The 22,012-nt window shown below is 42.2% G+C and overlaps 1 protein-coding gene across 2 annotated transcripts in view; it reads left to right on the top strand.

The window, feature by feature from the left end:
• The window catches only part of PPIG (peptidylprolyl isomerase G), a 270,573-nt gene that overhangs the window by 48,408 nt on the left and 200,153 nt on the right, over positions 1-22,012 (top strand). For both annotated transcript variants that reach the window (XM_085645353.1, XM_085645352.1), the window contains exons 2-3: positions 16,341-16,420; positions 16,538-16,612. In XM_085645353.1, the coding sequence (XP_085501479.1) occupies positions 16,360-16,420; positions 16,538-16,612 (136 nt within the window). In that variant the 5' untranslated portion in view covers positions 16,341-16,359. The remainder of the gene's footprint in view (positions 1-16,340; positions 16,421-16,537; positions 16,613-22,012) is intronic.

The following is a 22,012-nucleotide window of genomic DNA, read 5'->3' as shown; positions in this document are numbered from 1 at the left end:
AACTGATGCCCCATTGGTTCTACAACCATGCTGTCCCTTCTTTTGAAATGTGTCTTTCTTTTGTCCTCACTCCTCCTGTCCCTGCCTCCATGTATGCTCACTTCCTCTTTTTGGTCCTGCCTCTCCTACACCCTACCCTCTTTCTCAGTCTCCTTCTCTCTTCCTCCTATATCTATCTATCTCTCTCTCTCTCTCTTCATAGAGTATCCCTTCTGCCACCTGTAAAGACCGCAAGCATAGGTTATTTTTTACATTAATGAAAAGCGGATGTGAAGGCTTGGCCTCATCTTTGCCTAGGCTCTGCCCCCCCAAACATACAAAAACTTCTGAAACAGCATTTTTCACCTCAACTACAGCAAGTGTATGTCTCTTGAATTCCTTCAGGTACAGCTGATGGTTAACCTGCAAAATATTACGTTTTGGTCTTTCCTGGACTGTTTATTGCCACCTATTTTGTGTTTTTTCATGCGTATGTTCTTTCTGTTTGTCATTCAAAAAAAGTGTGTTTTTCAGCAACAGGCTGGAACAGCCATAACCATATAGGCACAGTGAAGTGTGAGATCTCTTTACCCGACTGTCGTTAACATTTCCGAAGAAGCAGTTTAGGGATAGACAAAAGGCAGACCAGGCGTAGAAACTTCCTAAGCTTCAACAGAATGTGCAGACCCAATCCTTGCCCTTGCAATGTACCAAACAGCAGTGCTCAGGAAGAAACTATTTAGCAGCACCTTGAATACAAACTTAACAGATGGCGAAAAGTAACCCCACTTCCTCCTCACTTCGTTGTCTTGGTCTCTACCCTCCAGCCACAGGAGTGCAGACAATACATTTACACTGCTCGGGAACCTTTCCTCACTCACATCTTGTGAACATGCCAAATGCATACCACTACTCTTTTGTAATTAATACTCTGAATCAAACTTTAAGGATGAACATCAGAAGACATCCACTCAAGCATGTGCTGAATCTCCTTTTCGATGTCTGCATTTACCCCACACACTTTCTCACCTAGCTTTTTTCATGAGGTTACTTTTGCATGTGACCACAGCCTAAACGTTTTCAAAATGTCCCTACATATGCAGCAAGCTATTACATTATGCTTCCAGCCATTGGTTAGATCAACTGTTTTTGCCAACGTAGTGGTTTAGCTCTAGCTTTACAGGGAATAGAAAGTTTTCCTGATTCTACTGCTTATCAAAAGTACCTAATATAGCACAATCTCACATGCTAATAATATTGTTTACTTTTACAGTTTCTGCATTCCAAGATTGCATTACATTTTTAAAAAAACACTCCTCTGTATTCACAGGAAAATTGACCTTGCTGTTAAACTTCAACTTACTGCCTGGACTTTTCTTTCAAATGACCTTCTACTTAATTTCCATCATACGCATGCCTTCTCTCTATGAGCAGATCTTACTCTAATTCACCTGCATTTTTGCCTTAATCTTTATTATTGTATTTCTGCAAAATATCCACACCTCATTTCAAGGATCACAACCTATCAGTAAATCAACTGTTGCTTACCGAATAATACAGCCAACCATATGCATGAATTGACACCCGCCACCCCCCCCCACCCACTAAAGATCATGCCCACTCCAATTATTTAATCTACTTCATAGAATACCATGCACCCAGCGGTCGGGCAGGCGATTTTAGTTCATACAGGTTCTACTGCTTGACATCGCCCAGTAGTTTAACAGTTCACAGCGTTAAACCACTCATCACAAGCTGAACAGCCATGGAATAACCAAAGAGATCTGCCAATGAAGGATTTTAATTTAATCCACCACTGCAGGTCCCAACAGGTCACATACTGTGAGCACTTTTAACCCCTTCGCTGCCAGGCCTTTTCCCCTCCTGTGCCACGCCCTTTTTTGGCTACTTGGGGTAGTGCGCGCTTAGACCCCTGTAACTTTTTGACCACATAAGGTATCCACGCCAAATTTGCGTCCTTTTCTTCCAACATCATGGGGATTCTAAAGGTACTCGGGGTTTGTGGATTCTCCCAGAGGGGTCACAGAAATTAGCCAAAATACAGCAAAAATTTGGTATTTTTTCCGGAAAAATTGGAAAAACGGGCTGCAAATGAAAGCATCTGGGTTTTTCCCTGCAAATGTTATCAAAAAAGGGTTTGTGGTGTTGGAATCACCATTTTCCCAGCTTTTCGGGGATACCAGACTTTTGTCAGAAACCCAACATTTTTTACACAGTTTTGGCATTTTTCTGGGACATAGCCTAATTTTGCTATTTTTTGTGCTTTTAACCTCCTTCCAGTTAATGGCAGAAATGGGTACAAAAGCAATAATGGATCCTGGAAAGCTATACATTTTCGAGAAGAAGACAAAATTCTGAATTCAGCAAGGGGACATTTGTGTAGATCCATCAAGGCTTTTTTATAGAAACTAACAGTTAAATATAGGATAAATTAAAAATTAGTTGAAAAAAAAAAGCCTTTTTTGTCAACGTTTTCACCTGTAACTTCTTCTAATTATGACAGTTCTTTGAAAGCAATATACCATTACATCCGCTGGACATTACTGGTTGTGGGGATATATAGGACTTGTAGGTTCACCAAGAACCCGACGAACCCAGAGCCAAAAACTGAGCAGCAACTTGCAATGGTTTTTTATTATGTACCGGGTATATAGTAATTATTCTGTAAAAATGTGTACATGGAAAAATCGGTATGAAAGACACCTATGTATTTCTGAAATGGGAACAAAATATAGAGTTTAGAAACAGTAGATATTTGCACATTTCTGAAATTGGGGATACTCATACTAGCATGAGAATTAACAGTCATTTTTTAGAATGACTTCTTTTTTACACAATATCTTTCATTTGGAAGGCAGAAATGCATCGAAAGTCAATCGATAATAACAGTTCCTTTACAAAACTGAATTACCCTAAGTCTCCCGATAAAAATGGTACCTCACTTGTGTGGGTAGGCATAGTGCCCGCGACAGGAAACGGCGCAAAACGCAACGTGGTCACAACTCAATATCGCAGTGAAAATTTACCCTTTTTTGGCAAAGTGCCTAGCTCTAGTTTTTGAACCCTAGCTCTGCGGGCACCTTGGGAAACCTAGCAAACCTATACATTTTTGAAAACTAGACACCCAGGGGAATCCAGGATGGGGTGACTTGACTGCCTCCCACCAGGGTCTGTTACCCAGAATCCCTTGCAAACCTAAAATATTGTCAAAAAAACCACATTTTCCACACATTTCTGTGGTGGAAAGTTTCGGAATCTACAAATTTCCACCCACCTTGCATTCCCCAAAGTCTTACGAGAAAAACGGTACCTCACTTGTGTGGGTCGGCCTAGTGCCCGCGACAGGAAACGGCGCAAAACGCAACGTGGTCACAACTCAATATCGCAGTGAAAATTTACCTTTTTTTGGCAAAGTGCCTAGCTCTAGTTTTTGAACCCTAGCTCTACAGGCACCTTGGGAAACCTAGCAAACCTATACATTTTTGAAAACTAGACACCCAGGGGAATCCAGGATGGGGTGACTTGACTGCCTCCCACCAGGGTCTGTTACCCAGAATCCCTTGCAAACCTAAAAAATTGACAAAAAAAACACATTTTCCACACATTTCTGTGGTGGAAAGTTCCGGAATCTGCGTGGATCCACAAATTTCCACCCACCCCGCGTTCCCCAAAGTCTTACGAGAAAAACGGTACCTCACTTGTGTGGGTCGGCCTAGTGTCCGCGACAGGAAACGGCGCAAAACGCAACGTGGTCACACCTCAATTTCGCAGTGAAAAATGACCCTTTTTTGGCAAAATGTCTAGCTGTAGTTTTTGAACCCTAGCTCTGCGGGCACCTTGGGAAACCTAGCAAACCTATACATTTTTGAAAACTAGACACCCGTGTGCTTCCAGGGAGGCATGGCTTGCGTGGATCCCCCAACGTTTCCTTACCCAGAATCCCCTGCAAACCTACGTTTTGGGCCCTTGCCTGTCGCGGGTACTTGGGCCTCCCACACGAGTTTGGCACCGTTTTTATCGGGAGACCCGGGGGAACGCTGGGTGGTAGGAAATTTGTGTCAGCCCGGTGATGCCTCAACTTTCCCACACAAAAATGTGTGAAAAAGGTGATGTTTTCAGCTAAATTTGAGGTTTGCAGGGCATTCTGGGTAAGGAAACTTTGGGGGATCCACGCAAGCCATACCTCCCTGGAATCCCCTGGGTGTCTAGTTTTCAGAAATGTGTGGGTTTGGTAGGTTCCCCTAGGTGGCCGCCGAGCACCGGGCCAAAAACCCAGGTGACCCCCCTTGCAAAACCAGGTCGTTTTGAGGAAGGCAATTTTCATGTCGCCTCTACGTTTTGGGGCCTTGCCTGTCGCGGGTACTTGGGCCTCCCACACGAGTGAGGCACCGTTTTTATCGGGAGACCCGGGGGAACGCTGGGTGGTAGGAAATTTGTGTCAGCCCGGTGATGCCACAACTTTCCCACACAAAAATGTGTGAGAAAGGTGATTTTTTTTTTTAGCCAAATTTGAGGTTTGCAGGGCATTCTGGGTAAGGAAACGTTGGGGGATCCACGCAAACCATACCTCCCTGGAAACCCCCGGGTGTCTAGTTTTCCGAAATGTGTGGGTTTGGTAGGTTTCCCTAGGTGGCCGCCAAGCCCGGGGCCAAAAACTCATAGGACCCCCTTTGCAAAACCAGGTTGTTTTGTGATAGGTAATTTTGATGTCTCCTCAATAGGTTTTGGGCCCTTGCCTGACGCGGGCACTATGCCTACCCACGCAAGTGAGGTACCATTTTTCTCTGAAGACTTTGGGGAACGCAGGGTGGGTGGAATTTTGTGGACTCACGCAGATTCCAGAACTTTCCGACAAATGTGAGGAAAAAGTGTTATTTTGAACACATTTTTAGGTTTGCAATGGATTCTGGGTAACAGAACCTGGTGAGAGCCAGTGAAGTCACCCCGTCCAGGATTCGCCTCGGTGTCTAGTTTTAAAGAATGTACAGTTTTGCTAGGTTTGCCTACGTGCCAACTGCGCTAGGGCCCAAAATCCACAGGTATGCACATTGCTAAAAAAAAAAATCGGGGCCCAGTGGGCTTTCTGCCGCCCTGTGGGTGAATCGGGGAAGGGGGTTTTATCTTGATATGCCCCTAAAGGGGCAGAAAGACTGTGGCTATTTTTTGTGGGGGTGGGGGCATTGGTATGACCATTTTGGGTAGCCCCCACCCCCACGCATAAAAAAAGCCTGCATACTCGCTGGCGCCTACTGGGCTTTCTGCCCCCCCAGGGGGCAGATCAGGGGCCACTGCCACAATCTGCCCTCCCGGGGGGGCAGAAAGACTGGAATTTCTCTGGGGGTGGGGTGGGGTATTGTCATGCCCATTTTGGGGAGCCCCTACCCCTACACTAATAAAACAAAAAAATCCATGGTTTCTAGTCGGCATTCTGCGCCCCCCAGGGGGGGCCAGATTGGGGGCTACAGCTCCCATCTGCCTCCTGGGGGGCAGAAAGACTGACATTTTTGTGGGGGGGAGAGTGGGGGCATTGGCGTGCCCGTTTCGGGCAGCCCACACCCTAAAAACAATTGCGCCAAAAAAATCCCTGGTGTTTAGTGGGCTTTCTGCCCCCCCCGAAGGGGCAGATTAGGGGCCAATGCCCCATCTGCCACCCAGGGGGGGGCAGAAAGACTGTAATAATTGGGGGGTGGGGTGGGGTGGGGGGTATGGGCCTGCCCGTTTTGGGCAGCCCCCACCCCTATATGTTTTTGTTTAAAAACAATTCCCTGGTGTCTAGTCGGCTTTTTGCCCCCCCCCCGGGGGGGGGGCAGATTGGGGGCCGATGCCCCATCTGCCCCCAGGGGGGGCAGAAAGGCTGTAATGGTGGCGGGTGGGTGGGGGCATTGGCGTCCTCGTTGCGGGCAGCCCCCACCCTAAAAATAAAACTAAAAACGAATCCCTGGTGTTTAGTGGGCTTTCTGCCCCCCCCGAAGGGGCAGATTAGGGGCCAATACCCCATCTGCCCCCGGGGGGGGGGGGCAGAAAGACTGTAGTAATTGGGGGGGGGGGTGGGGGCATGGGCCTGCCTGTTTTGGGCAGCCCCCACCCCTATTTATTTATGTAACTTCCCTGGTGTCTAGTGGGCTTTTTACCCCCCCGGGGGGCAGATTGGGGGCTAATGCCCCCATCTGCCCCCCAGGGGGGGCAAAAAGACTAAAATGGCCAAAATATACAGGGGGGAGCAAAGGCCCTTGCCCAAGGCGCCGCTCCCCCCTCCCTGGTGTCTAGTGGGTGGATCCCTGCTTGGGGATCGCCCTCCTGTGGAGATTCTCCCCTTTCCAACGATACCTCTCCTGTGTTTGTACGTGCTCAGGGGGCTGAGATAGCCCCCTGAGCACGTACAAAGTGAAACCTGAAATGAGCCTCTTTGCTCATTTCAGTTTCACTTTCACTGGAATGAATGAAATGAAAGAGGCATTTATAGAGCGCATGGCTACCCTAAGGCCTCCCAGCGCTAAGAACCAGACGACCAGAAAGCAGATTAAATTATACCGTAGGAAAAAGATGCGTCGTGCGCGCCGATCATCATTGCAGTGAAAGGGGTGGGGGGGGGGGCCTCGGGTGCTGGGGAAGCTCTTCCCCCAGCTCCCGAGGCTATTTTGCACGAAAGGGAATCCCTCTGGTGCCCGCACCAGAGGGATTCCCTAGGGTATGCTTCATGACGATCTGGACTCGTCATGGGCACAGCGCGACGAGTCCAGCTAGTCATGGGCATACAAGGGGTTAACAGTTCACAATAACAGTTGGATACAAGATAATATTCCCCAAATCTCTCCACCATTTCTCTCTACAACCCATGCCCGCTCAGGGCCATAAACTTTAAACAAAGTATTTCTAAATGGGCAACCTAGTGGAAGTAATCCGCTAAGTGGACTATGATCATAAGAAATACCATAGAGGAACCTGCAGAGCTGCTGAAAGCTGCCATATTACTGAAAATCGTAAGCTGCGCGCCTCTTTCTCTTGCTCACCTCTTGATTCATCACACTGCTAAGCTCTTTTCTGTGTTCAACACACAGAACGTGGAAATACTTCCCACATAGAATCAAAACAAAGACAACACACTGCCAACCACACACCCTACATGGTGTAGCGTGGTACCCATGTAGGCACCCACTTCAGCTCCCCACATTGGGGTATTAAGTGCTATATAAATGTTTCAATAAAATGTTTTTTTTTTTTTTTGCTTCGTTGCAAGTGACCTATCACTTAAATACTCCTTTTCTTGTTTTACCTTTAAAATAAAACTAGTTGGGGAACAGTCTGTTGAAAAAATGTTCTGTGATCCTGCCCTTAAGTTTAATATATTTAGTGCTCATGAATTCACTGAAAGTTCTAATGATGGATTTGAATAAGAAGTAAAAAGAAATTCTCACATTTTCTCCCCAATATGACTCTCTTCACAACAGAAATATGTGATTTTACTTAATTTTTATTTGACATGTTTCTTCATGCAGTTGCGGAGCACTACACTGAAACACTAAAACTAAGAATATCACTACATTAAGTAGGTTAGGGTTAGAGTTCAAATTACATTTTTGGGTACTGGTATGTTGGGGTAAGCCTTAATGTAAGTATCGGAGAAGTTTGAGTGTTTCGGTTGGGATAAGAAGGTTTAGTATTTCGATAAATGATTGTTGTATAGTGGAAGAAAATGGCTCTTCAAAGTTTTTATGTGAAATATACGTCAAATTTATAAGCTTTTCCTCAACTGATAAAGCACAATTAGGTCTGAAGGGACTTAACTTTAGATTTAGAATTACAACGGGGTTCTCTGTATCATGTTCATGTATATTCTACCTTACACTTTGGTATAACTGGCCAAACACCCTTTTTTAATTGGATATTCCACAATATCAGACCGCCTAACGCTGTCCCTGTGTCCTATTTTGTCCCTAATTGTTTGTCTATAGGCGGAATTCTCCAGTACTAACTGCTAGTCTCCAGGATGTAATTGCTGTCCTACATCTGATCCATAATGAAGCCACCGATTATGATCTGCAAGTTTACCTAAGACTATGCCGAAGACTATGCCTAGGAATCCTGCATGCTTGCAGGGGGAGCATACATCCCCACAAGCAATACATCTATCCCATCGATCCTAGGCATCACCATCACATAGCTTCCGTTCTGAGCATTCCTTTCTGCATATGCTGTACTTCATCTATATTACTGCCCGTTTGGCATATGCAGAATGCGCTGTACAGAGCTACCCCTTCCAACATCTCCACAGTCTAAGCCCTTCCTCTTTCATGGAGGTTGTTTTCTGGAGTATAACAACATTGGCTCTGTGACGTACCAAGTGTGAGTGAATCTTATTCATGCCCCTCATGTTGCATGTCAGTATTACAAATGCATTCAGAGGCATCCTGGATTAATCAGTGTGTACCGGTGCGCCCCTCCCTTCTCTTAGTCCTCTTCTGTGCTCCTTTATTTGGCAATACGAGTGATCTTCCACAATACTCTTCTCTCTTATGTTTAACTCGCCACAATACGCCTCAGAAAAATTAGACAATGGTCTTGCATCCAAATCAGTGAAGCAAATAGAAAGCAGCTTCCACATCTCAATGTTACAAAATAGGAAATCTCATGGCATGCTAACTTTCATCATAATCGCCCAGCTCGTAGCATTTCAACATCATCCTTTGTTATATTCTGTTCTTTACATGATCTAATTGTACATAATTACTATATGTATTGGTACTGTAGCATTGGGCATCTTTTGTATGACATTCCATGTTTCATTAGGATTGCTAGAGTGTAAGATTCCACTGGGAGTCAGATACTTTACTGAAGACCAACATGAAGGATGCATGCCGTGCTGCTAATAAATCAACTTAATTATATTGGATTTTGACCATCTTCTTTACAATGGCGACGAAGGGAAGACTACCACCCACTCTTGTCTGAATTGCAGCACGGGAACGGAGTGCATGCCGTAACCTACGTTGGATTGGAATTTATTCCGGATTTCATATTTATTAAGGAACTTCATCGAATTAATAGTTCCGGAGCGGTTTTATTCAGGGTACCTACAGCGGTATGCCCAAGGAAGGTACGTGAATTTTCGGAGTTAATTACTCGAGTTATGAAATAAATTAATTAATACATCGTTAAAACTGATATTCTCAACGGAATCTCACCGATCACGAGATGGATCGTTCTCGCTATGGAGACCAATTCTAGCGCGCCACACGAGACAACTCTCGTCAATGAAGACGCCAGCATTCTAATGTGTGCGTGTTCCTGGATGCGTAAACGATCTTCCGTCGGCGCGCATGCGTGCAAGTTCCTGGCAGTGTAAGCGATCTTCTGTCAGAACTCTTTTTGTGTGTACTACGTCATTGAGGACGACCATTTTAGGAATTTCCATGGCAACAAGCTAAACAAATCAGAATTCCGTGTTTCCGCTGCGGAGTACGTTTTGAGATATGTGAAGACTGAAGACTATAAAGAACAATACATGGTGCATAATTATCACAGAGTTATGTAAGTGTACTATTTTAAAAGAAATATGTTTTATACATTTTATTCTTAAACAATACATAGAGTTTAATATACAGTTTATTATCTACACGGTTGGTGAGTTGAATAGAGTTTATTTAACAGACAGTACTCAAATACCACATAGGGTCAAAAGTCTAGTACAGTATGCAATTTGAACCGCCAGCAAAGTTTTTACAAACCAAAGGAGACCCACCCATTCCATGGTCAAGGTGGAAGGAAGAGTTCATAAACTATATGAAGGCCATAGATGGTGAACGGATAGGTGCATAGAGGAAAAAGAGCATTTTTTTACATTGCTTAGGGTCAGAAGGGCAAGATATATTCAGAGCACTTCCGCAAGTTACTACAACAAATGGAGGTGGGGACAATATGAACGTATATGTTGAAGCCTTGGCAAGAATGGAAAAAAGGTTAAAAAATAAGTTACAAATATTGCTTTAAACAGATTCAAGTTTTACACTAGAGAACAAAAGGGAGAAGAATCGTTCGATGACTTTTTAACTGCACTTAGACCTTTAAGTCTACATTGTAATTTTGGTGGGTTCACTGACGAAATGATACATGACCAGATAATTGTACATGTCAGGAATAAAAAAAACTCAAGAAAAATTATGGGTCATGGGAGATCCCAGTTTAGAAGAAGCTATTGCCACGGTGAAATCTACTGAACAGTCCGAGAAATAGATGGACATCGTTAACAAAAAATCTAATTCGTCAACCAAAGAGGAGGAAATTTGTGTTATTAAATCAAAAGTTGAGATAAAAAATGGAAATCCACATGAATATAAGTCAAAACCGGCCATTAATCATCCTAACAGGAAACAAGACTCTGGCAGTGGTTCTTCTTTCTCTTCTTTTTGTTATAGATGTGGCAGTAAATTCCATATTGCATCATTTTCAGGTTGTCCTGCCGTCAACAAAGAATGCAGAGTTTGTGGTAGGGTCGGTCATTTCAGTAATGAATGCAGAGAGGTGAAACGACTTCCTAATCGTACACGCAAATAACATCACTAATAATTCAGAATCCTACAAAGTCACCAGCGTCAACGAATCTCCAGAACAAGACAAAGGGTTTGTGGTGTCACTCTTAAACAAAGATCCTGACATCAATCTGAAATCACCTATATGCACTTTCAGCGTCATGGAGACTGATATAAAATTAATGGTAGACTCTGGATCACCATGGACAATTATCACCAAGCAGTATTTCGATGAAAAGTTGGTTGATGTTTGTGATTATGACAATCTTCTGATATTCATGCTGAATGTTTTGATGGTTCTAAGATTGATATAGAAGGTTTTCTGCATGTCACCTTAGGCTTTAAAGGAAGGTTAGTCCAAATTAAATTTTACATTGCCATCAAAGGGGTGAATGTATTGGGATGGCGTGACCAATGGAGGTTGGGTATAATACTCAATCCACGATCGGAAGAACCGGTTTCCTTAGGCGAGGATATTGTTAATAATATCGCCATCACCAATCCAAAGGATAGTTTAAAAAAAAAAAAGAAACCAGGATTATTGAAACTTATGAGAACGTTTTTTGTGACAAATTGGGCAAATTGAAGAATTTTACACAAATTGTGTTAAAGGCCAATGTTGTACCTGTAAAACAAAAGTTGAGAGGAGTTCCCATTAATATAAGGGAGGAATTAAGAGAGATGTTGAAAGATCTAGCTAATGAGGGTAATATTGAACCCATAGAGTCAGCTGAGTGGGTTTCACTCATTGTTTTGGTACGCAAACCGGACCAAAAACTTAGAGTATGTGTGGACTTGAGGGTTTTAAATACAAACATTGTAATAGATTGTCATCCACTCCCAAATATTAATGAAGTAGTATCTATGTTGGATGGTGCTAAAAAAAATTCTACATTAGATCTAAGATCTGCATACCACCAAATAGAGCTTACAGAAGAATCAAAGAAATTAGCTGCATTTATTACCCCACAAGGTCTATTTCAGTATACCAGAATGCCGTTTGGCTTGGCGTCGGCGGCATCTGTGTTCCAAAGAGTTATGTTCCAAATTTTTAGAGACCTAGATGGGTATGTTAAATGCTTCCAGGATGATATTTTAATTTTCTCAAAGGATGTTGAGGAACATGAATCACATTTAAATCAGGTGTGTAAAAGACTAGATAGTCATGGACTAACTTTGAAAGCCCATAAGTGTAATTTTTTTAAACAATCTGTGGAGTATTTAGGACATACGCTATCTGGTGATGGTGTTATACCAAAAAGGTCCAATGTTGATGCTATAATTTATGCTCCCACCCCTGTAAACAGTGATCAATTACTATCATTCGCAGGAATGTGCGAGTATTATAGCAAATTCATAGAAAAAAAAATGTCACATTCTCTTGGGAAAATGAACAGCAAAATGCTTTTGAAAACATAAAAAAAGATGTAGTAAATGCACCCACGTTAATATCATTTAGGATGAAAAAAGAGTGCATTATTACGGTCGATGCCAGCCTCTATGGTTTAGGCAGTGTATTATCTCCAAGGGAAGGTATGCATGAATGGAATGTTGCATTTGCATCAAGAACTCTGAATGAAACAGACCGTAAATATTCTGTCATCGAAAAAGAGTTACTTGCGTGTGTTTGGGCAGTGGAACATTATAGAATTTATGTGTGGGGAAGTAAGTTCTTACTCAGAACAGATCACAAACCTTTAGTTACTATTCTGACTACAGGTGGAGGTTGGAATTCAACTGCCCGAATTTCTAGGTTAGTGTCAAGACTTCAAGAGTACAATTTCAAGACCGAATATGTGCCAGAAAAAAAAAATGTCACTGCAGGTTTCCTATCACGTTTACCATGTAATCATGATGACGTTAATGTTGTCAAAGAGCTAGATTTTGTTGTAAGCATAAATGATTTTGTTCCTCCACAGTCTCAAGACATTACAGAAAAATGTTGGTCTGAATGTGAAAAGGAAGATGACAGATGGAATGATTTAAGAAGAGGTATTCTAGAGGGGTGGTCTAACAAATGTCAAGTAAGGCCAGATTTGTTATCATTTTACAATGTCTCAGATCAATTATAACTTGAAGGGAGTTTAATTCTGAAAGGCGGAAAATGTGTGCCACCCAGAGGGGTTCAGGAAACTATTCTTAAAATAGCTCACAAAACTCATCCAGGTATTTCTGCAATGAAAAGGTTGATTAGGAATTATTTCTGGTGGCCAGGTATGGATAGTTTCATTGATCATGTGGTCAGGGAGTGTAATGAATGTATATCCAGTGAAAGGATGTTGAAGGTAAATGTTCCACCCATGAAAATTGTACCTTGGCCAAAAGAACCTTGGCAGAAAATAGCGTTCGATATATCTGGACCATTTTGTAATTTGCCTGAAAATTCGAGATTTGCCTTAGTCATTGTTGACTATCATTCGAAATGGCCGGAGGTCAAGTTTGTGTCAAATGTGTCAAAGGCTACCACCAGTGCTGTAATTTGTTTCTTTCAAGAAGTTTTTGCACGTGAAGGGTGTCCTGCAAATTTAGTGACTGACAATGGTGTACAACTTACATCACATGAAATGAATACCTTTATTAATAATTGTGGAATCAAGCACACTTTTACTTCCTTATACGAACCACATGAAAATGGACAAGTGGAAAGGTTCAATAGAGTCCTTAAAACTTTTGTTTCAGATTCTTTAAAACATGGTAATGATTGGTTGGGGGCTTTAAGAGAACGCTTGTTGGTTTATAGGATAACTCCACATACCACTACTGGCATTAGTCCGTTTAAATTATTAAAAGGGAGAGATCCTGCATCTAGTCTATGTCCATGGTGGTTCAAAGATAAATGCAAAGTTTTGGCAAAGGATAATGAATGCGTGCATGTCACTGCAGAAAGAGTGGAAGGGAAACAACTTATGACCAAAAAATGGTATGATAGCAAATGGAGAGTAAACATGCACAATTTTAAGATTGGAGATTGGGTTAGAGTTTTAAGACCTGGATTTGTTAATAAGGAGCTCGGCAAGTTTGGTAAGGCCATACAAATAAAAAAAGTTTTTTCTAACAGTGTTGTCACCCAAGATGGGAAGGTCTGGAATATTAGAAGACTGGCCAAATGCCCTGTCCAAAATTCTAGTCCAGATTCTGCTACTAGAGATGATAATCATGATTTCAATCCTTCACCTTCTTACATATTAAGGATACTATATCATCAAGAGTCAAAATCAATAATCATACAAAAAATGTTCCCAAAAGATTTCATGATTTTGTTTAGTGTAAATGCATCGTCCATTTATGATTATTACGTGTAGGTTCTCAATATGGGAATTTAGTTATTTTTGTTGATAAGGGAGATATGTTATATTCTGTTCTTTACATTATCTAATTGTACATAATTAATTACTATATGTATTGGTACTGTAGCATTGGGCATCTTTTGTATGACATTCCATGTTCCATTTGGATTGCTAGAGTGTAAGATTCCACTGGGAGTCAGATACTTTACTGAAGACCAACATGAAGGATGCATGCCGTGCTGCTAATAAATCAACTTAATTATATCGGATTTTGACCATCTTATTTACATCCTCCCATAGAGCTTTGATATTCTCGACCTGGGTATGTTATACCCTCATATCGTTTCATCTGCCATACAGGGTTTGACTTTGGGTAATTCAAAATCACATTTCATCATACTGTTCACTTCAGATACTACTCCGTGGTAGGGGAGTCTGTGTCAGGGTGCATCTCAGTTGATCTCCTGTTGTTTTTTGTGACTGCCGATGCTAACATCTCCACATCTTGTATCGTTGCCTGGGATGGAATATGCCTCTGTTATGCCCTGGTCTCTATCACCTTCAGGTTTGATGCTGGTGACTTCATTGCCATAGGTAGTTCAGTTTACCCCCCTCCCATCCCCCCAAGCGTCACTTGTGTCTTTGCCCATGCCAAGTATCCTTGGGATCCTCAAAAACTGTTTCAAATCATTGGTTATTATATTTATTGAAGCATGCTGGTATTAAAAGTACATATTTTACCACCATATCCTGCAGTTAACAGTTGACTTCTAAAAAAGTAGTCTGTTGGTGTTGCACCGCTAACATCTAGCCGAATAAAATCATTAGTCTGGTGTTTTTAATTTTTAAACAGGCCTACTTTCCTTGCTCTCTCTGCAAGATTATACCTCTGTTCTTATTTAAAAGTCTCACCACTGCTAGTCTTGGGGGTGCTGCAACCTTGGGGGAGTGGTGGGCTGTGTGCTCGCACCCTGTTTACTCTTTCCACTGTGTAGAAGATGGAAAGTCCCTTGGGTGCCACACTTTGTTGAAATTGTTTCTACATGTTTGTTACCATGACTTGTCCTCTCTTCGGACAGGCACTCTCGCAATGTTTTTTGGGACCTAACTTTTAAGTCCTAAGCCCTCCAAGAACGGGATCATTTCTGTGATATCCCGCACCTGTTCGCATACCTCTTTAGTTTATGGTTGCAGTTCTTATAGCTGTTCCCCCATTATCCTATCTTTGCCAGTTTTCTCTGGTCATCTTGCAGTAGCCCCATATTCACAACCACATTATCCTCAGTTAAATTGTCTAGTTCACTCCCATCTGATGGCCTTCAGTGTGTTACTGGCTTTCTTGAGGTGGGCCCTGGGACTTTGCAGTTTTTGCTTTGCCCAGTTTCCGTGGTGGTGTCATACGTATGTGTCAACACAGTAGTTAATAGTCTTGCTCCAGCAGCTAGGTTATGGTTGTTTTGATTGGCGCAAACCTATTTGGGGCCCTGATTCCCCATACAGGTATCTTATTTGTATAGCTAGCAATAACTGGGCAGCAATTGTTTAAATGCCAACCGCAGAGTGCCTGCTGTGCACTTTAGAGATGTAGGTGGGAGGGAAGGTTATCAGCACTTGGTTTTCATTAGCATTTTTGGCCGGGTGCCACAAACAAACATTCAGCTTGAGCTCATTCACCTTGCAGGGCACAGTCCTTGCTCCAACTCCCATCACAGCTCTTTCCCAATTTTATCCCAATGCCACTAGTTGCTTCCTGTACTATACCATTGGTTCAGGTTACTTAGGCGCTTTAGGTCGTGTTCCCATTCACCCAGCAAACCTCAGTTTCTGGTTGGAGATGGCTTACGTGGGTGCAGACCTCCCATGGCTGCAACACTCCCATGTGGTCTTTTGCAACAGCTCCACTAGAACATTCCTTATTCACGGGCCCACCTCGTTACTTTGCCGCTGCACCCCCCCATTAGCTAGCTCTGCTGCCCGAGGGACTCTTCCCCTTTATCTCCTGGGCAGCACGTTTGTTCTGGGCCTTTAGTTTTAGCAGAAATCTAAATTCTCTGCTTCTTCAGACTTCTCCTTCAATTGTCCACAACAGACGTGAGCATTATATCTCGCCAGTTTTGGGCTTTTGGCTCCAATTCAATACAGGATGTCTCTGATCTAGGGTAGCCGGCGGGGTACTGCCCAGAAAAGTGTTTTGAGTTGTTTGCTTGGTCACACCATGGTTATGGTCAGGGTTGGTGTTCACGAACAGCTAGGGTTAGAGTCCGTATACATGTCTAGTCAATGTAGTCGTTAAGTAGGATACCTACGAACCGTATAGATGCAACGTCTTCCGAGTATTCGAAGGTCCCTGATGTGGTAACATAAAAACCTTTGGTTCAAGAGACCTGATTTCAGGCAGTGTGCGTTATCGGCGTCATCAGTCTGTCAGTACAAATTTATAAATGCTGTAAACCACCCCAGTTAACAGGTGTTCTTGTGAAACCGTGAATGGCTGTTTAATGCTTATCAAGTTTTGTTTTTCCTGCAGCTGTTTCCGGCACTGAACCATGGGTGTTAAAGTTCAGCGTCCTCGCTGCTTTTTTGACATTGGCATCAACAATGTTCCTGGTAAGGATGATGTTCTTGTTATGACACACTTGCTTATTTCACTATTATATAGTTATTAAACGTATAAAAAAAAAATAAGGAAAAATCATAAGTAACCAATGTGTTTCTCCCTTTCAGCTGGTCGAGTGGTGTTTGAATTGTTTTCTGATGTGTGCCCCAAGACTTGTGAAAACTTCCGCTGCCTTTGCACAGGTTTGTTAATGCTCTTTCAATATGAGTTTCTGTATTTGTTTTCGTGTCTTCTGTCATAGACCTGAGGTTCCCCTTCTGTTTTCAGCTATAATTGGTATACTCCTTTGTATTCTCCACGTTGAGGCCAATGAAAATATATGCCATTTCCACTGATTAATTCAAAACCCAACCGTACCTTGTTCCTAGGACTCTAACTCTGATAACACAAATCTATATGCAAATCAGTCTAGGTTCTCAATATGAACAACAGAGCCTAAACTACCAGATCAGTTGCCGAGGCAAAACCTATTGCTTTGCCAGTGCTTGTTTTCTGTATGGTGTTTTTTGCTACCTAAGAAAAAAATACATAGATAAATGCATTGAGGCATAATACTAGCACTATTTATTTATTGATAGATATGACTATCTTTAAATTTCTATAGAAAACAACATATTATATAAACCAAAAGTCAAATGTGGATTCATAAACTGATTTGTAATTTCTTGTCCATTTTTAAGTCCACGTTCTATAGTGTTCAGTGTGTGTCTCTGGGATGACTCATTTTCATGCAGCCTCTGTATTACCACACTTTTTGTTAGATGAACTATCCAAAAGGGTTATATTCTTGGTTTCTGTATATTGTGTTCAAGTTGAAATGAAGCACAACGATCATGAAGTCTGTGTTTTTTTGATGGCTGCAATGTGCTCCTTCCACCTCTCTTTGAGAAATCACATAGTCAAAAGTGAAAGGAGTTTTTAAAGTGAGTTATGTGACAATGAAGGATGTTTTTTGCAATACAGAACAAAATGTTAAGAGAAGTGTGGTGGAAACAGATTTTAATAGGATCAAAACAAATCAAGACACTAGTGATGCACAAATGATAAATATTCACAGAATCCCAATTTCCACACTTAATCGTTTGTGTGCTGTATAGTGTTATCAGTAAAGATGTAATGTCTATGCAAATTTAGTTCCCATTTCAAAGGAAAAAGTGCTGTCTGTAAATGACAATGCGCTATCACATGTTGCTTTAGTTGCATTCAAAAATTGCCCCGCCTTATGTCCATCAAATATAGGTGGGTCCGAAAGTTTGTTGTTCTAAAAAGTGGATTGTGGTTCTAAAAAGTTTAAGAACCACTGATCTACTGGATATTTAAAGGCTATCACAGCCCACTCCATGAAAGATATTCGTCCATCAGTTGCAATAGCAGAGAAGCGCGCGGCCCAGAGTTGAGCCTCCCAAGGCCATCTCCTTTGTCTTGTAACATATTTTCCACTAGAGACATAACTTATCCTGGTCTTTAAGGTAACACACTGGGAAAAGTTCAGGTACAAAAGTGTTTAAAGTACTTAACTCTTAAATATGGCAATAACTCTGAAAACTCAAAAATGTAGGGATTCTTAATTATGCACTGTTGCAAGGTTTCATTACATTAACTTTGTGTGTTTAAGCTTTTGATACAATTTTACTATTTTACTGATTTCTGCAGTTACATTATTTCATTTATTCTTCCTTAAAATTAAATTGTGTTAAATTCTTGTGTGAGCACTTGTAGTGAGAAGTTGGCAGTACACACAATAAATATGCGTGAGAGTCTCTGGCATTATTACGTGCCCAGTACACTTTGGCTGCAGGTAAGTCGAGGTAGTGTCGGCATTGATTTGTAGGACTTCAACTGGACAGGCTGATCATCCCACTCACCAGAGTGTACACTGCATAACCTTAAATTAGATTTTCAACTCTTGTGAAAAAGACAATATGCCATCATGACATATTGACAAATATGTCAAAAACGTCTGAAAATATATTTATCCTATTATTCACCAAGTTTTAGTCCAAAAACCATTACCAAATATTCAAAGTGAACATACTTCATAATAAAAGCAGCTTTTCATTTGTCACCAGCTTTTATTCGGACTAGCTTCTCAAGTCTAACTCTGTAAAAATCTTGCCAGTGTGGACTTGCTCTAATAGTACCGAAATCAGTAGCAAAGGATACTAATTCTTATCTGTGATGGCATTAATTTCTTGATAAATCACTCGGGTTCTCAGGTCACCATTTGATTTTGGGCTGAAGAAAATTGGGGCACTTGCCTGCGATGTGGAATTTCTAATGACGTCCTTAGCTTAATTCCCATCAGTATATTTATTCAAATGTTCATTTTTCTTCATATGCAATGGATATATCCAACTATATGCGGTCTTAGCATTCAGAACCAAGTCTATTACACAATCGTATTATGTATAGGGGGGCGAAGAATCAGCAATTTTTTTTCTGAATACACCCTGGACATCTATATCAGCTTCTGGAGTTCTCATTAGTATTCAGAATAGAGCAACAGAATGAGGGGTATGTTTATCCTTCTAAATCTGTTCAGAAGCAATGTTCCTTGTAGTTTTCAGAGGTAAACTGCACTTTAGAGGACTCCCAATCTGCAGCCGCATTATGTTGGTGTAGCCAAGAAGTTACCTAGTCAAAGTGGAAATTAGAAGTAGCAATTAAATTGAAACTGGTGCTTTTACAATGTTCTAAATTGGTACCAACTCTGTCTCTTTTCATACCTTGACTGTGGTCACAAATGTGCTGTCTACAACCAAGTTCAGGTTTACTGTTTCATCTTCTAGGGATATTATGTAATTCCGCAAATGTAATGTCTATAACGCAAGCCACTTCCTCCAAGTCCAACAAGCATTTGCAATGCAATAGGTCTTGCATTTGCGAGAGTTTAAGCTATTGGCATTTTTTAATGACAATGCCTTTTATTTAGGTTTTAAAAACCAACACGTAAATAAAAGGCATTGCCATTTACAATGCCAATACCTCAAACTCTCACAACTGCGAGACCTATTGCATTGCAAATGCTTGTTCTCTATTATAACTTCTGATGGGGCAAGAGGGCGTGTGATAGACCAGCCCTAAAGCCTTATTATCGGACATGCTGCACTGCATGACGCTAGTGCAGTATATCATTTATGTTTTGTGTATGTGTGAGGCCGAACTATAACCGCTCCCGCCTGATACGTGAAAAACAGGTAGTGCAGCCCTCTTCTACTGTTAACCTGACAATACAGCTTCTATATGCTAACAAACGATCTGTGAGATCATTTATTTTCATATAAAAGCTGTGCTATGCTGAGCAGTAGTGGCAGAGGGCTGGCGCCATGGTGCCCCTTGGGAGCAGCCGCTGCTGCGCCAGGGTAAGAGTCTCATTTGCTTACAAAACCATGTGCATTCACACCAGTGGCTCATTTCTTTTTCCCTTTGCGCCCCCTGGCTGGTGCCAGCAATATTAATGTAATTAAATGCATTTTACTACATTTTAATTTGAAAAAACGTAATTCACCCAAACCAAATCACTCCGGATCACTGTACCTTTTCAAATGAATTGTTTGTATTTCGAAGGTAAAATACTTCACAATTGGTGCTGCTGGCCTACTTGCAAGGAGGCTCGGGCAGGAATAACATCCAGGGCACAGGAAGGGCTGCCAGAGATGCAGTGCTGCTGTCTTTGGAGCTGAACCCTGGCAGCAGGTCAAAAATCAATGCTGCCAGGCTTTGCATATTGTTGTTTACTTTACAGTAAACACATTCTTTGGTTTTATGTTTGGACGTTAGTTAACATATATTCTTTAGTTTCTTATTATAAAAAACCAATGCCGAGCCCAATTCCTTTAAAGTGGATCAATCTTATTTATTTCATAAAGCAAAAAACGCCTGACGCGCTTCGGAGCAGCCGCTACTTGAAAGTCTAAAGTAATTAAGCTCGGCATTGTTTTTTATAATAAGAAACTAAGGAGTGGATTACTGAGGTGCGTGACCTCACCTTGAGCCCACCGCTGTTCTGAGGCAGGAAAACTCAAACTGCTGGAATATATATTCACTGGAAAATTAATGGTAACTGTGACATTACAGTTAGGTATTGAAATGAGGTAGAAACTAAGATTAAAAATATCAAAAACCTCACAAATCCACCAGGCACGGTTTATTGACCCAACTATAACTTGCCCCCCACCATGCTATGCTTCTGACCTCACATATTACATCACTTAACATATTAAATGACATCATTGATGGCACTTTAGATGACATCACGGAGCACAGAATTGTGTTTTATTGAAAGCTTCCTCGCAGTATTGTTGAAAATAAGGAAGGCAGGATAGCCTTGTCAAGTTCTTAAAAAGACACAAGAAATGTTACATGAATAGCATTGAGCCTCTCGGAATGGGTTCCGTGTTTACCTCGCTATGGTAAAGTTAGCAAGCAGTGCAACACAGGCTGCTCGCTGGTTAAACATGGTTTTCGGATGGACCGAACTTTTCTTAGTTTTAACAGAAAAAGTGTGGTCCATTTTAGTACCAGTGGCAAGGCCCAGGCTTAACTGTGGGGTGACAAGAGATTTTGGCTGCTGCAACATTAACGAGGCTGTTAGACCGACACACAGGAAACTATCAATTAATGCAACTACCCGCATCTGTTCACCTTTGTTGTGCAAGCACAGTTTACAAGCACTTCTCGGAAGGGACGCGTTTTAATACTGCAGGCTCACAAGCTACACTATCTTATCTCGAAAAGACGTCCGGAATTCCGAGTGCTTGGAAGGCCGCTTTGGGCCATGGAGGCGCGCTTACATCTGGCCTATGTACAGACATCCATACATGGGAAGGGAAGGCAATGTGTTGAGGGGGGGGCCGGATTCCTGCGCAGCTCTCCCCACGCAGAATATGCTCCTTTACTGCAAGCGGGGACACAGCGCTTTCATGGGGCCGCCGCACAGGTGACTGGCCTAACCTCTGACACTGGTGAATCACAGCACCAATCCTTCGGGCCGCCACACGGTGTGAAAAGGTTTCTCCAGCTCCAGTAAGGCACAGAGTACGGAAATATCCAAGCCGCAATCCCTCTTGCGAAGGAGGTGCACAAAGAAAGAAGCAGTGCACGCATCACTCTCCCAGAGCAGATACAACAGCAAACTCGAGTTATTTAGAGGGTCTGCGCTGCTCGTTCTCTGACAGGATGGCGTGCTGGGCTCCGCCGAGGGCTTATCTTCATGTTTACAGCGTCCTACAGAAGTATTACCTGAAAAACTGAGATGCGGGAGCTGCTGGTGCGTGCGCGCGTGGTTGTGAGCTGCAGCATATGTTTACAATTATCGTGCCTGTGTCTGGGCATGATAATTGGAAACCTATGCTGCTGCTGCGCGTAACAGACACCAATAGGCCATGGGCGGAGCAATGCGCCCGCCTTTGGCCAATAGCATGCTGTCTTTGTAAAAAAGACACACGCAAAGGCCAATAGCGTGGCCCAAAAGGAAAAGCACACGCTCGTGCGATTCCTAGGGCCATTTTCAAACCCCTACAAGAGGTCTCTCACTGCGGGAACAGTGTTACGCACTACAACGCTAGGCGCGAGACCTAAAA

The sequence above is a fragment of the Triturus cristatus genome, chromosome 3_1 (genome assembly GCF_964204655.1).
Source record: "Triturus cristatus chromosome 3_1, aTriCri1.1, whole genome shotgun sequence".
In the NCBI taxonomy this organism is placed as follows: Eukaryota; Metazoa; Chordata; class Amphibia; order Caudata; family Salamandridae; genus Triturus; species Triturus cristatus.
This window is presented reverse-complemented; position numbering and strand designations above follow the sequence as displayed.